The sequence below is a fragment of the Falco rusticolus genome, chromosome 5 (assembly GCF_015220075.1).
Source record: "Falco rusticolus isolate bFalRus1 chromosome 5, bFalRus1.pri, whole genome shotgun sequence".
NCBI lineage: Eukaryota > Metazoa > Chordata > Aves > Falconiformes > Falconidae > Falco > Falco rusticolus.
Genome location: NC_051191.1, coordinates 44012533 through 44029780, shown reverse-complemented (window position 1 = coordinate 44029780; position 17248 = coordinate 44012533). Strand labels below are relative to the sequence as shown.

The window sequence follows — 17248 nt, the reverse complement described above, 5'->3', positions numbered from 1 at the left end:
AATGTAAGTGTTCTAGCAAGAAGAATTTAGATTATTTTATACACATCCAATGTGATAGAATATTAATTTTGGGAAGGGAAAAGTAGAGTTCTGTGCCAGGTTGATAAGCAAAAGAAGATGTTAAAAAAAGATGATGGTAGTGGGAGAATGATGTTGCATGTCATACAAAGGCAGGGAGCTTTCCCATGTAAGATATTTCAAATGAAGAAGACAAAAAGAGGAAGAAGACAAGCCGAAACCTAAGACATCCTGTAGGAAGATGATTGATAGTTAGAGATTAATAACAGGAGCAAGCTCTTGCAAACTTTTTAGGTCAGGAGCAATAAGAATCTGAGGGAAACCTTTATTATTTGTGGTATCTTAACGTAATGTGATTTAGAATATGTATAGCATATTACTTTTGTTTGTAATTAGATAATATCTGAACACAGAAAACATTCCTTTGCTGGTACTTAAAGTTCTAGACTATCCAATATTTCTTTGCTGGATATTGAATTATTTAATAATCCTGAAACAGATGCTCTGCACACATTCTATTCTAAGCATTTTAAATAAATAATACTGTTCTTTTCCCATTTTGTCTTAATTAAAAATATATGTAATGTTTCAATTAAATGAATTATGTACATTGCTTTTATATTTGCTTCACTAGAGACATGCATATGCAAATTTTTGAGGGCCATCAGTCAGATAGATAGGTTAATGGGGCAAGGCGTTTTTTATCATCCAGGGGCATGCTTCAAAATGTCCAAAACACCTGAACAGGCAGAGTCTAGTATCTGTTAAATTCAGTGGAAGTTATGGACCTAACTGCTTTTGCTGTATGAGGAAGTACTGGTGGGCACTTACCTACCTTTTGATGTGGTAAAGAAAAAACCCACAACTCTTTGACAATACATTTTTGTTTCTTTTATGCTGAAGTATTATTTAACTGATATTCAGGGCAGCGGGGAGCTTTCCTTTTTGGTGTATGTGCCTTGGTGTAATGTCTTTATTGGTATATGCTTATAAATAGTAATATGCTTTTGATAGCCTGGATGAATAATAAGATTATTTTCTTTCTGTTTTCTTTCTAATAATCCAGACATTACACGAGCTAGAAATAACTTAAATGACTCTAGCTGCAGTGGACATCCTTCATTTTAATCAGGTTTTCTAAGACCAAGGGAGAGAAAGTGAGCTTTAGTTAAACATGATATCATTTAGGAAGAGCTGACCGCTGAAGTAGGTGGGGGAACAGACTGCAGAGTTCTCACAGATTGTTTTTCTTTGGCTACACTTGAAATTTGTGCTCAAATCCACAGAACCATTCAGCTTTTTTTTCTGTTCTTCTTTTGATGTAATTGAAAATTAGAAAATAAAACAAATAGCTTAGAGAAGGATATTCTGGTAATACCTTTCATAGGAGACTGGGAAAAAGATGAAACATTAATGAAGTAGAAAGTAGTTAAAAAGGAGTGCTGCATGCCCACACTGATTAATGCTAAATGAATGGAAGAAATGTGAAGGGTGAGAGAGAGGCTGAAGCTCCTTGAAGGAGGAAAAAGAAGTAATTTTGAATTGGAAAGTAGTAGCCTGAAAGGCAACAAAGTGATTTGGATATGATAATATAAATATATATTTATAAGTGCTGTTACAGTGGACAGTAATATTCTGGACTTGTCAAACGAAGAGACTGGAACTCTTGGGGATACAGTTCATCCTAGCCTGAGTATTGAAATCCTCTTACATGGCTGTAGAAGAAATGGAATTGAGGTAGTGGTGTGCCTATGTTATATAACCTAGGTAACGGTAGGTGAATTTGTGTAAGCAGATATTTTAGGGGAAAGCATTGTTCCATATTTTGGAATACATTGTGTGGCACATGAATATTCAATATAGCATTTAGTTTGCTTGTACTTCTCTTAAATACCTGCAGAGAATTTATGAAATAAATTATGTAATACTTTAACACTTAAGATTGGTAAACAATTTAATTTTTGTAAAGCGCAAAGCCAGTAGTGAATTGATAAAATGCAAATGACTGCAGTTTAGTGTGTTGTGTCAAGGTAATATAGAATGGATTTATATAAATATTTCTCTGAAGTTTTCATTGTATTGCTGATTACACAGTAGTCTAACTAGACAAAAATGCTTTTTTTAAATAGCTACCTAAGTAATATACATTCACCTATCCCATTTTATAGTAAATGTTAAGGTGAGATTAAATTAATCTAAGAGTATAGATGATAGTAACAGTTGGATTTAATTTAATCCTTTTATTACCTGATATGTAAAGAAAGACATAGCTGACTACCTCTAGTTTAATGATGCAGTTGCTTCATTATAGCGAGAATAACTTTAGATGTTTGTGTTTTATTTTGCATAGTTATGGGACACTTTGCATTCAATTTAAAAGTGTTAATTCTAACTCTATTTGTACCTCTTTTATCTTCCATTTAAATGTTTAAATATATCGAAACAGATGATCTTCATCATACAGTTCTGTGTCCTAAAAAAATCATTCCACCATTATGTCAAAGCACTGTCTTTTAGCTGTCTTCAGCCAGTAACCCAGTTTCTTCAGTGCTATAAAGTATTTAGCTGTATGTTTTTAAGTCTAGCTAAAATCCATGCTGGAGCCAGAAACAAAAAGGCATCATAAATGTTAACAACATAAAGTACAATTTCATACAAAAAAATAAGATTTTCTGACAAGTTTCTGCCCTCAAATGTTATTCCCAACAGCCATCTCAAGGAATCTGACTTGTGCTCACATGCTAAGTGACAAAACTGTAAACCCTTTGACCTGTAAAGTGTAGTATATGAATGCCAAAATGCTTTCTTTATAGAATCTAGGTTAGGATGGGAAGAAATGCTTATAGATGAAGAGTATTATCACTGCTTTTTCAAAATTAGTTTTAGATATCTTTTCTTTGAGGTTTCTCTGTCTTTGACCAGTGCAAAGCCCATGTTTATTCTACTTCTAAAAGCAGGGTGTTCCTTCTTCTCTGTTGAGGTTCTGAAGCACAGCTAACCAATTATCAGGAAAGTTTTGAGTTTTGTTTTTGTGTTTCTTTATTATTCAGTTAGCTTGAAAAACATCATTCAGTTTCTACTCAGTTTTGTGTTGTTGATGCTGTTGCACACCTTGGTTCAGGCATGCCTCACTTGTTTTTGTTTTTGTTTTTTTTTTTTGTCTTGCAGAGATAATCTTCTCATTTATTTATCTATCCTTCGAGGTCTAGTGATCCAGGTGGTGTAATTGGTAGACTTAAAAAGATGAACAAAGTAATTTTTCTACTGTTGTGATGTCATTAGACTCCATATTTAGTGAGATTAGTCCTTTAAAAAATAATATAAATAGGTTCATTTTTGTATCTTGATTTCTTCCTTGTCCTCTGTCTTCTGTTGATAAAAGAGACTTTTATTGCCTTGCTGGCCCTTGTGGTGGTACCTAGCTCTCAGGTCATCTTAAGTGCTGGAGAGTGAAATAAGTGCATGCTTCCATAACAACCCAATTTTTATTTGCTTTTTCATCTGCAGCAATAGTTTGAACTGAAGGGATCACCTATGAATAACTTGTAATTAACATGGGACTCTTCATGTTTGCTTACTTAGCTGTGTGAACCTGAGAGCTGTCTATATGGCTATTAGCAACGTTGTCTGATGAATTCCACACTGTGCAAGTACTGACAGGCAGTCTCAGGGTGATATATTATGCCAAACATCACAGTGGGATCCTATACTTGCATTGGTCCTGGGAAAGAGTGTAAATCTGCATGACATATGGAGATAAAGAGGAAAGCTGGATTGGACTGTCAAAAGGAATCAACCAGTATATTTCACGATGATGGCCTGGAAAGTAATTTTGTCTCATGTGTAGGCATTTTGAAGCAGGAAGCAGTATTGAGGACAGGAGGAGCTATAGCCTTCCTTGACCCGTAATTTAGCACTGAGCTATGGTACACTATATCCTGTATGTACAGCTGTTGTCAGCATTTCTGTTTTCACCTGAGCTCTAGCCAGGACACACAATGAGAATAGTCCTGTATTCAGAGTAATGCTTAGAACTCAGTATTATCTGTAGGTTTTGTAGTCTCTTCATGGATAATCATTGGAAGGAAGAATACGATCATTTACCGTGTCTGTTACATTCTTAGAAGTTATTTCTGTATGCAAATATTCTTCCATTTACTTTCCTTACTTTCCCTATTTTAGTAGAGAATTCCTACTAAAGGAAATACTGATCTTTGACTGAGGTGTTAATGTGACTGTATACTTTGAATGAGTAGGAGAAAACTGGTGTATTCAACTTGTGAGGAAATCCCAAATTTTAGCCCTGTGCCTTGTGTGGAAAAAACAACCTTCCTGTAAATGCAGAGATTATTAAAAAGTATACTATACCACTATTATGCAGTTCTTCTTATACTTTTTTTTAACGGATTCTTGTTGTTAGATTTTTTCATCATATATCTGTGAAGTGATGTGTGTTAAATATACACTAAGCTATTAAAGCTAAAAGGTGGATTTATTACTTCCTAAGGACCCTCAGGTTTATAGAGTAGTATATCTGTCGAAGAAACAGCTATCCATTTTTACACACAGCTACACAAGTATCCCACTGCTCGCCTGCAGCTTCTATGGGGATTTTAACATGAAGAATGTCTTTGGTCATGGAGAAATAATGAATCTTCTTAGAGATTTGTTAGGCTAATAGAATGGAGATGTTTCTGTGTAGATATTAAGGATGTTATGTTTATATGGATAGTAGGTGGTTCACAGTATTGCCATTGTTAGCATTGCCGTGTGTTCTACCAGATATACTTTTGTATAGTAGATAAAATAATGCAATACAGATATAATGAAATAAAGGTCTGCAGACAGGCTAACGTGTTGCTAACAGAAGTACTTCACACACAGAGAGAGAAGTGTATATAACAAAAGGATCAAACAAACATTCATTAATCAATATACATGTTGAAATCTATTTTTAAGTGGATTTAAATGGCCTCACCTTCAACATACTTCTGCCTTTTACATGTTCTTACAGTAAACAGAAACTGATCAAAAAAATAGCACTAAACTTACGTTTCTATTAGCAATGTGTAAAATATAAATGTAAAGGTATTTAGAACCTTAGTATAATACTGAAGAATTGTAATGCTGTTGATATATAAGTTCATGAATAAATTGATCTTCATGTTAACTTGAATGTGCTAGTAAGTATGTATTTTTAAAGCTGTAATTAAATCTGTAAGCATTTCTTTCTGCAGATCCTTTGGTAAGAGTGAGAACTCTTTGACGGATTATCTCCATTCTTATTATTGCGGTTGTATGCCTTCTTTGTACCCCATCAGTTAAGCACCCCTACCAAATCACAAAGTTTTTTTCTATGAATCACTAAAAATTTCATAATCTCATAACTTACTGTGGTGGCAATTTTGACCCTCTTCTTAAGGACATTTTCTAGTATTTCTTAAAGTTTCACTTATGCATGATAGCAGTGAAGCATATTTGGACAAATAATATTACTCAGTGATAGTTACAGAAGATGCATCTTGTTGGTATGTTGAAAACAAAAGCTGAGCATATTCTTTCAGAGATACTTTCAGAGAAAGGAAGGTATAAAGTTGGAAAATGGCTTAATCAAGGTAATGTGAGGAGAGGGTTGAAAGCTACTTTAAGCAAATGCAGTTATATTTATCTTCTTTGGGATATAAAGGAAATAATTCACATCTTAGCAATTAACAGGATAATCCATTTCTTAAAATGTATGGTATATTTTAATGTGATATCAGTATAAAAGTGTAGAACAATTCAAATATTTGTGAGATATATCTAGTTATGTTTCAGCTCTCAAAAGTTTAGTATGAGAATTCTTCTACATAAAAATGCATATTATCCATCAACAAAAACTTTTAGTGAGATATTTAAATAAAGTAAATAAAGCCTATACTTACTCTGGGAGGGGGAAAAAGTCTCCTTATCAGTGTTCACCATTAGACTTGTATTCATTTGCTGTTTTACAATACCGTGCAGAGATGTTTTGGACTGGAAAAAAAGTTAGATTCTCATTTCTAAGCTCCAAGAGTTGTAAAGTCTAAATGTAGCTCGATTCCAAAGTTAAACCTGCAAGATATACCTACAGGTTCTTGCTGACAGCTGCGGTGTCTGCTCGGTGGCGGGTCCCGCCTGGGCGACGGCGCCTCGAGGCACGCGCCGCTGCGGGAGCTGTCCCCGGTGCTGAGACCGGTCCCTCATTGCAGCGCCCGCGGCCCCTTTCAATGGGCCTTTAAGTGCGACAGCGATTTGTCGGGTTGGTAAACTTCCTCGTTCAGCGAAACGTACCGACTCTATGAGTATCCCAAGTCTGGTGGTTTCAAATTAGTATCAGGTTCTTCTTTCTGCCTTTAACAACTTTGAAAATTACCTTTACATAATTTAAAAATCCTGGGATTTAACTAGGAAAAGGGCATCTTTAACATGAAAGCAAGCTATTCATTGGTACTAGGTAAAATGAAACTATTTTTGTATGTTATAAGTGCTTGTAGACCAATAACATTTTAAAAATATGGAGCAAACAGTGAATAAGTAGAAAAGTTAATGTCTATTACAAGAAATAGCTCTCCTTTTTCTATCTACGGAAATACTGTCAGTGATTCCACAGAAACGTTTCCTTCAACCAAGTCTAGGAAGATAAAATGTATTATTATTATTATAGAGTTAAAAAAATGTTAAAATCAGCTAAAGACTTAAAGGAAATGTTTGTTACTCCTACTTTTACTCTGTAATTCAAGCCACCTATGCATTCTGTGAATATTTACTTCCGTAAGCAAAATACTCAGTGATATTTTCTTTCTTCATATTTGTTTTCATATATATGAACCAAAATAACAATTTTGCTGTTGCTTTCTTTATCAGGAGGTGCCACTTATTTTCATCAGATATCTTAATGGTCAGATGTCTCTACTGGATAGTAGTCACTTCTTCCATCCTAACAGAACAGGGTTTAGTTTGTAATCAACATTCTGATCAGCAGCTTCTCACGCGCATTTGCTGCTTATGGGCACAGTCCTACTCCCATGAGAACTTTAGCTTCAATATAAGTAGTCAGGTATTCAGTGTTCTCTTTTCATTTTGTTTCATTTCATTTCTACTAATAATCATTCTGTCAGTCATTTATTACTTGTTACATTGTTACATTGAAAGCTGAGGAGCTTTATAAACTAGTCAGTCTTTATTGCTGAATGAAAGTCTGCAGGTCCAGAAAGAAAACCTTAATATCATTTAAACTGTTCAAGCTATCAGAATTCCCTGTATGGCCAGCCTTTAGACGTTACTAATAACTGAATTGGCCTTTTGACTGAAGACAAAATATTGGATTTATATGATTTGAGTCTAAACATTGCATTCAGTTTTCAGGCTCCTGGGAAAATACCAAAGCAGCTAAAAACTTGCTGTTATCAATAGCTAACATTCCTTTTCCCTGTCAGTCTGGTGTCTCCTTCCCACCCTCCTCCTTTCTTCTTCCTCCCACAATAAGCAATGTGTAAAATATGGTTGTTACTATTATTATGGGTAAGTAATTTACTAAAATATTTGTTGTGTGATTTGTTGCAGTTATACAGCCTAAAACCAGCAAAAATGTCCTATGTGCTCAGACTGGTATTTTAGCAGAAGAATATTTAAGGAGATATCTTACCAGACATTAGAATGAGTTACTTTATTGTCAGACAAAAGCTCCCAGAATGTTTTTTTTTTTTTTTAGAAACAAACAAGGCAAAAACTGTTTTGATTTTAATCAAAAATGTATTTTCCTCATAAAAAAAATTCACATACTCACTGTGTCTACTCTACAGAATTTGCCCATTTCATTACACCATGTGTCAATCCTAGTATATCTGTTCACTGCAAAAACTCGTGGCTAGTGTGTGTAATACAGCACAGGAGGAGGTATTGCTCAGTTCCACTACTTTTATGTAATAATTAAAAAAAAAAAATACAGAAAACGTTCTTGGCTACTTGCACTGTATTCCAGACTTAAAAGTCCTGTGAAAGTTCTAGAAAATGAATTTAATTGTATTTGGTTGGTAAATACCCTTAGAAGCCAGTTAAAATTCTTCTCTTTTGCTGAGTCAGTACATATTCCCATTTGTCAGCAGCAGCGAAGTCCAGGCATCCAATTCCTAAAAGAAATATTTTTTCCTGTTGCCTTTTTGTTCAGCACAAATGCAGTCATGTGCTTTTTATTTCAGAAGTTAAGTGATATACTGATGTATTTATGACATATTGGTTGGTACACCTATTACAGTTGCTTTTACTTCCATTGCTGTGCTTTTTCCTTTGCCCATATCCCAAAGACTGATTAGAGGAGGATAAAGCTCATTGAGTGAAAAGGATTGTTTCTTCAGGTAATTCTTTAGATAGCTGTGTCCAGTGTCATAGTTCATCTCTTGTGAGATGCAGCTGTAGAGATATATCACAGAGATGATTCCCAAAAGAGCACCAAGGCAAGCAATGAAACCTATTACATTGTTCTTTCCATAGCCTTTCACTGCCAAGTCCAGTCCTTTTGTGGTTACATTGACACATTGTTTCTTATTCTGTGAATGGATAGTGGGAATATCTATACAAATTTTATATTCAGTTGATGGATTTAGATGTGTAAGATTATATACCTTTATATCAGATGGTATTCGAGCGCTCTGTGCAGCCTGAGAGTTTTCAGCTTTCAGAAAGGCTGTCCATCTAACACTGGACTTCAGAATTTTAGAACTTGCTTTCCATGAAAGCAAAACAGAATTAGATTTTATATCCTTTATTTTGATATTCAAAGATCCATTGCTGTCCTGAGGGAATGAGCCATCCACTTTGATCATGACTGACTTTAGGTCTGCCCCAACTAAATTTGTTGCTATACATGTGTATAAGCCGCTCTCATTTTCTGTTACATCACTTATGTCTAATGTTCCTTCAGAATGAATGTAGTATTTATTCGAAACAGTGTTAGGCAAAAGTTTGTGTCCTGATGGTGTTATCCAGTAGATTTCAGGTTCTGGTTCTGCTGTTGCTCTGCAGTGCAAGGAAATATGGCTGCCAGTTTTTAAATCCAGAGTAGATGGAAAACTTTCAGGAGCTATCAGGGGGAGACAGATTTCCATCATTTCCCGGAAATGTATTTCTCTCACATTCTGGCCTTGGAATTCGGGAGGGTCTACACAAAATAGTGACTCTGGCTCCATGAAGCGGATGTTTGTTTTATTCATGTTAATCCAACGGATTACACAATCACATCTAATGGGATTGCTGTGTATACTGACTTCTTTGAGGTTAGGCAAGGATTCTATTGTGCTGCGGTACAGGGCACTGAGCGCGTTGCTGTTTAGCATGAGGGATTCCAGCTTGGGAAGTCTGTAGAATGCGTTTGGATGAATGTATGATAATCTGGGGTTATTGGTAGCTTCTATTTTTCTTAAATCTGGCAAATTATCAACAGCAAGACTATCTATAGAGATCAGTTCAGGCATGTTGTTAATTCCTAACTCTTTTAGGTGCAGCATATTGCTAAAATCTCCTCGTCGTATTCTGTTAATGGGATTCTTGTTTAGATCCAGAAATTTAAGATTTGTAGCCTTTTGAAGAGCAATGTGGGGCACTCTAACAAATCTGTTGTCGTAAAAGGAGATGCTTTCTAAATTGTCAAGGCCAACCAAAGCATTATCTGGTATTTCAGTGAGATTTATTCCTGCTAAAACTAGGCTGCGCAGATTGATAAGAGGCTTAAAGTTCATGTCTTCTATTCTGATTATTGGGTTTTCTCCAATCATGAGAATTTCAAGATTAGGAGTAGCTTCAAACCACTTCTTGTTGATCATTTGAAGACCATTCGAATTGAGATGAAGTCTGAGAAGATTATTGAGGCCTATGAAAGCTCCCGGTGCAATCACAGAAAGCAGATTATGATTAATATAAAGCTCTTGTAAATTGTGGAGTCCGGAGAGACATTCTTCAGGGAGTTCAGTAAGTTTGTTTTCTTCAAGGTAAACTGAAAGCAGCTGTGGTATCTTTCTAAGATTAATGCCAGTCACTGAGGATAAATTGTTCTGAGATAAATCTAGACCAGTTAAATTCACTGGGAAGTCTACTGAATGTTCAATTTTTGCAATATTATTTGTCTGTAGAAGTAGAACTTGGGTGTCAGCAGGCAGTCTGGCTGGAAAATGAAAAAGGCCTAAATCATTACAGTCCACTGTTGGAGCCTCCATATACACAGACCTGGGGGTGAACCATGGTCTGATCTCACATATACATGACTCTGGGCAGTCTGCTTTTTTTTCTACAGCTTGTACTAGTGCAGTGATAAATATGCCAAGTAGAAAATTAATTTTGAGTTGCATGTCCTTCATCTTAGCTCAAAAGTTCAGAAAAGTAACAGGCCCTCTAGTATTCCACAATTACAGTTTTGGAAATTAGTATGACCTGGTCAATTGATAAAACACACACTTGCATTTGTCAAATGATGATCGTGAAGGACTTTCTTCGTGAGGATGAGTGATAAATTTGTAACCAACTTGTCCGGTAGTAAGAGGCATTTTGTGGAAATGAAGGTCACTCTGTCCTTGATGACATAAAATTGATAAGCTTTGTGAAGATGAAGTATGTATAGATGGTCATAGGAGATTAAGCAATTCATTTATTTAGTAGTATTAACTTCAAATCCCATGATTGATTAGTGTTTGCAGGAGTGACAGGATGACCTAAAATATAAGAACAGGAAATAATGAGTATAAGGAACTATAAAGTTATAAATTAATTTAGTTATCTTTTGCTCTCTAATGTTAATTATTGCAAGTAAGAAAAGAAAATTACTGTGGTGCCTAGAGTATTGTAGTGGTATCCAGATAGCATAAATGAAGTTAATATAGTAATATATCTTTAGACTTGTAGCTTGTCATACATCCAGTGGAGCATTGCTCTACAGAAAGATAAAGATCCACAAAGTCTAACACAAAATACATCAGTGAGGTTTTTCTATATATTTTGTGATCCTTTAAAATATTTTCTTTTTTTCTTTCAGTTATCAGTAGAAGCAAACTGAGGTCTGTTGGCTTTGAAAATGTAAACACTGAGCAAAATCCTACAGAGCATGAATATTTAACTTTTGAATGTGAAGTTTATAAATATAAAGAATATAATTTATGTGTAATCAAAGGAAAATGGAATGGCTAGATTAATACACATTCCTAATGATGACATTCTTAGGCAAGCCTGAGATATTTATACAGAAATATAAAAAACTGACAATCCATAAGTTTCATCATTTTCTAATTCTTTTTGTAGCTGCTGTTTAGGAACAAAACTTGGTTGTTGTTGTTTTTTTTTTTCTTTAAAGTGATAATTAGAAAGAAATATGTACCTCACAATAAATAGCTTGTCATCTTAGGAAATTCAGGCTAATTACTGTCTTGTTTATTTTGACTTCAACAACTTGAATTGCAAGGAATAACGACAATAATAACAGAAAAGTGTCTTTAGAGTGATAAGAAAAAGAAAAAATCTACACTAGCAATTTCTTCTTTGGTTTGTAGTTCTGCGAGATTCTGAAATTTGCTATGAAGTTGCAGATTGTCTTCATGTCCCAAATTATAGTAAAGACTGAAACCTTAGCATCCTGAAGCAGCAAATGTGCTCTCCCCAGATCTTTGGTATGTGATAGTTTTATTGTGGAGAAAAATAATATCCTATTTTGGGTGTACATTTTGTTCAAGCCACATAATTCAAAAGTTTCTGTGTTTTCATATATGAAGCAGTACACATTAACTGCTTCATTTACTTCAGAATATAGACTTCACACTAACTTTAACCAGACTTTGTCTCAGAAGACTGTCATGCCCTTTCTTACCTTGCCTCTAGTGTTAAAATTCAGTGACCTTGTTTACAAACTTTAAGGCAAGATCAATGCTTTATTGACATTGATAAATAACTTTTGAGGTGTTGCTGGTATAGATAGACTTGCAAAAGTCAAGTGTCAAGGATTTGGACTTTAGGTTTCCTTTCCAAGACCAGGAGGCTTAGGCATATTGACCATAGATGCATTCCGTATCAGCTCAGAGGAAAGGTGTTGGACCACGTTGAGTGACATGAGCACTGGGCCAGTTTGAAGTATATTTGGCAAGACTTTGAGGTGGCTGTTTGTTATATATGCATTTAAGGACATTTAATATTTTATTTTAACATATAAGTGTATTAATAGAGTGAACAGACAATGTGTGAGATAAACATACAGAAAACATTCTGCTGTTTTGAGGATTAATAATATGTTTTTCTGCAAATGGCCCACATTATACTGAAATGCAAACACATACGGACTGAAATAGTAAAATTGTAATCTGTTCCTTTGTTCTGGGAAATGAGATGAGCTTAAGGCTTGCAGAAAAAGAAAGGTTTGCATTGGACAGTTAAAGCCTATGACTTGCTCTTAATTTTGGCACCAGAAGGTGGCACCTATATGGAGGACTGTCCCCTTTACTAAAGTAGAAATCATTCTATGCCATGCTGTGCCAAGCACACAGATGTAGTTTACTATATAGGGAGAATGGAGGATGGCCGTTGGAGGAATTTTTTGAGTTGTATTCTTGATGAACTTTTTAAAGTATGTCCCATTGACTTCTGGAATTCTATTTCAATTGTATATTAAAAATGTATCTGTAAGTGTGGCAAATACAAAATGTAAGCTTCTAATAATCAGAACATCATTGAAAATCTTACCTGAATACTAAATTAATTGAGATTCAACAAACTGCTACTGCAGATATCTAATCTCAGCATTTTGATCCCACTGTGATGTTTAGGGATATTCTGCTCAGAGAGGTAGTGGGAAAGTATTCGAGGGAAGCATAAATATATAGCTGACCTGTTTTTCTGCTCCTCCCTGGGCATTTGCTCTTGGCCACTGTGTAAGATAGGATGCGGACCAAGATGGACTTTTCATGTGTGTTCCAAGTAACTGAGAGGCTGTACCAGTTAAAGCATGTAAACTACTACATTTTTGTGTACATAGAGCCAACATCCTCCTGGGTTTGAGTTTATACTCCTCCTGAGTTTATACTTCAGTTTCTATGGGTTTCTCAAGCCAAAAACAAGGGCACCAGTGGACATTTTAATGTCATATATATGAGTGTTTTTTCCACAAAAGGCAGCAAAGAAAAAGAGGCGAGAGATCCAGGTCGAATTTTTTCTTCTTTATAAAAAAATATCTGATGTCTTTTCTCTTTCTGGTGAATGCTCCAGCTAATAAGCCACCAGCTCAAGCTCATATGGTGTTCTAGCATAAATCTTTCTTATTTCTCCGGTTAAAGTGCTTCTGCCTTGTGTAAAATATTCGCTGGGGTTGAGTGCCTTGAATAACAGATTGTAGAATAATTTTTACACTCTCTCTCAGCCTGCAGAGTCATTGTTATAAAATGCATTGTTTCACTTCAGAAAGATTTTTGGTTTAAATAGTGGCATACCTATGTATTGTTTTACATGAAAATTATTTGGTATTAACTTTTATCCCAGGTGTAGAATAAAAGAATATTTCTGCAGTAGTATGAACATCCATGATGGCTTACAAGATCATAGAACAGAATATCTCAAGTTGGAAGGAGCCCAAAAGGTTCATCAAGTCTAACTCCCTGCTTCTTGCAGGACAGCCTAAAACTAAATCATATGACTGTCTTACACATCGTTTGATACAGTACACAAAAGAGGCAAAGTAGTGAAATGCACAGGAAAAAAGTTATAGAATCATGTGAGTTGCAAAACATTTTTGTTGGTCATTTTATTTATAATAATATTATTGTGTGACTCTGATATATAATGTTGACAAAGAAGGTAAGAAAGTACGGATTGCTGATGTATTCTGGTCCCGCTTGAAAACAGCAAAACCTAGAATCAAGTTATGCAGTATGACTTTGCTTATGCCAGCTGGTTGTATTGATTATATGTGTGTCTGTGTTTATGTAATTAATTTCTAACCTTGAGGTGTGTACGAACCATTCTGAACTGAGACGTGAGCTGCAATTTACTGTAACAAAATAAACCTCGTGTAAATTGATATCTTGCACTCAACGCTATAAACTGTAATTGAAGATCAGTTTCCTTGAAGAATGTAGCATCACAGAGATAAATGTGTTGGAAAATAAGCGTTTAACTTGGTGATACTTTGAACTTTGGGAATGCATTGATTCCCTTTCTTCATTAATGTACTGATAATAGTAAAGATGTACTGAAAACACTAAATAAAGACTAAATTAAAATACTTTTACTAACAGTGATTTTCAGAATTTTTATTAATGTGTTCCAGTGCTTTAAAGCTAAGTGCTTTGTACCATCTGGATTTTATGTGAAAGTTTTGCATTTCAAATGTTCAGTTTTAAAGGCACTAATACGAAGGACAAAGAGAGCCTGAAGGTTATTTGGCCTGTTCCTTTGAGTGGTATTTAAAGTATCTGAGTTTTACATACACAGAGGTTTTCATGCAAATGTAGGTATCTTTCTTAAAAATAAAGTTATTTCAAATAATGTAGTCAGCATTATCTGTTAAGCAAAAATACTTTTTTAGTTTAGCTCTTTTGTAGTGGGTTTTGGTGACCTCTCAAGATTTTTGATGTGATGTAAGAGATTCTTAAAACTTGTACATATCGTGATGCACAATAGAAAAGCTTGTAGAGATGAGGTTCAGCAGCAAATTACCACCAGTAAGCTAAGCTGTGGGACAAGTGATTTCTCATAGGCAGCAGCAGGAGCTGTGCACCGTAGTTTTGAGTGTAATTCTTTACTCAGCTGCATTTATAAATCTTTGTGTACACTCTGATTGTACGTGTATTTCCTCATCCAGATAGAATGGTATGGAATGCTTCCTAATGTCTGCAATTAAAAAGTCTAAACAGAGCCTGCATCTAAAAAGTTAGTATTGCTTAGTATTTATTATTGTTTTCCCATACTAAAATTCTGTCCTAAAACTGTTTAAATCTTTGTAGACAGATTATTTAACTTCTTCTGGAAGTCCATCCCTGTTGCAATCCACACTTACTAAATATGGTCTGCCTCTTGCTTTTAATGTGTTATCTCTTGCTTTTAGAAAAATGCACCCTGATGTATGTGACTTTTTGCAGCCTAATTATCCCTTGTGTAGACAATGATTGGTATGTCTTAATTAAGTTTGTTTCATTTACTGCTGTTGACAGCTGGAGCCTTGGTTTACAAGAGGGTATTACCATTATTTGAGCTGGAAAAGACATTCAGTGAATGAATAAACTGAGCAACGTTTCTCATCACTGGAGCAACAGACAGCTAAGAACCAAGTCAGAGTGGGCAGAAAGGAAAAGAAACACGTCAGGTTTTGGCAATCTTTCGTTTCCACTTCAGCAGTTAGAGAGACAGTGATAAAAACTAAAAATGCAGCAGCTACACTGCAATGTGCCCTGCTGGCAATAAGGCAAACAGTTCACTTCACAAGGACCAATTTAGAGGTGGCAAGCATTTTGAAAACACAGCTGTTCATACAAAGCTACCTTTCAAACACATCAAATGAAAGAGCCTCTTCTCAATTCTAGTCATTATAACCACGTTGAGAAGTTCTATGGACAGGAATCTGGAAATGTCACTAACCAAAAATTGGGCATGAGGCATTTCATACCTCACTTGATAGCAGCTACATCACTTAGGTTTTTTTTTTGTTTTTTAAACTGTTAGGGAAGTATACAGACCTGTTTAAACATTTAATATCTCTCTGATAATTTTATAAGGCATTTTTTCTTTGTTTGTTCTATGATCAAAATAAAAAAAAGAATTGTTTCCTTGGGCAATTTTTAAATACAGCACAATTGATTGATTTTTCGAACTTCAGGCTGGCTCTGAATAGCACTAGATATAAGATGTAAAGGAAATTGCAGAACAACTTGTATTTAATCCTAGAAGCAATTTGCAGTGTCTTAATAATTATTCCAGCATATTATATTTATTTTGTGAACTTGTTACACCTCCTTTTCATCTTTTTTTCTCCTTACTTGGAATAACATTGCCTGAGGAAAAGCCACAAGCTTCAAATGTTTAGTATGGCTGTAAATTCTCGCACCTTAGACCACTAAAAGTAAGAATGCCAAAGATTTTATACATCATTAAAAGTTCTTCATATCCAAGGACATCATGTGCTTTGAGGTTACTTTAATTTACAAATAAAGATAGATTCAGAAAAACATTATGATACCAGACTTGTATGAGATTTACCCGTTCTCTTTCACTAATTGAGTCTGGTCTACTATCCTTGTGCTCTTGTTTACTGTATCTTAATGGAATTTAACAGACGTCAGCGGAATTACCACCATGTACAATGCATTAAGAACTTACTGTAGTTCTATTTCTTGTATCAATCAAAAATTACATTACAGTATTTTGGAAAACACTACAATATAATAAATCATAAAGCTTTGAAAATACAGTGTTTAAAACAGATGTGATGAAACCAAAAATTAAAATGGAAACCAAAGGAATATTTACATATAGTATATAATCATTTATTACATATGATATTTTAGAATAACTTTTCAATGGACTCAATGAACATTTGGTAAAACCTGCCTTCAAAAGTGGGAGGATGGCAAGATATAGCACTTGTTTCCTAGCTTATTTTAAACTGCATAACCATGACTGACCATGGAATAGCAGGTAACTATGGGACCACCTGCATGTGAAGTAAGGTATGTGTCAATCATAATCACAGCACTTAATAGAAATGCTATATCATTTTATTGCTATTATTAATTTGGTGGCAGCAGCAGCATTGTGCATCGGAGCCAGTGCAGTGGCTGAGGATCACACCGTCTTAAGTGGTAACTTGCTGCAAAAACACCCTGTGAGCTTTACTCCATAAAGTTTAAATATAAGAAGAGGAACAACTGATGATTCAGATAGGGCAAGAATAACAAGAAGCTATGACAGTTTCTGGATATCTTTGATTTTATTCTTTTCCTCTAACCATAGTCTAGTGGTTTACTATTATGATGCTGGATTAGTTGTCCAGGCTTTGATTTTAGATTTTCTGTCTGTATATCTCTCTCTCATCTGCTTTTAACTTTTAATTGTGCACTCCCTGGCCATTGAATACACATGACCTTTTCACAAATGCTATAGCAAAAGAAGACAAAAAGTTCGTTTGATGATACTTGGCAAAGGAGTTAATAATTTCAGTAATTAGTTACCTAATTTTTTTTTTACTACTTCT

General features: G+C 34.9%; 2 protein-coding genes across 3 annotated transcripts in view; one reads left to right on the top strand and one right to left on the bottom strand.

Annotated features, from left to right (window-relative positions):
- The window catches only part of IMMP2L (inner mitochondrial membrane peptidase subunit 2), a 476905-nt gene that overhangs the window by 187283 nt on the left and 272374 nt on the right, over positions 1-17248 (top strand). The gene's annotated exons all lie outside the window — the stretch shown is intronic.
- The window catches only part of LRRN3 (leucine rich repeat neuronal 3), a 34934-nt gene continuing 25457 nt past the window's right edge, over positions 7772-17248 (bottom strand). The window contains exon 2 of the mRNA XM_037389610.1: positions 7772-10739. Coding sequence (XP_037245507.1) covers positions 8262-10388 — 2127 coding nt within the window. The 5' untranslated portion in view covers positions 10389-10739 and the 3' untranslated portion in view covers positions 7772-8261. The remainder of the gene's footprint in view (positions 10740-17248) is intronic.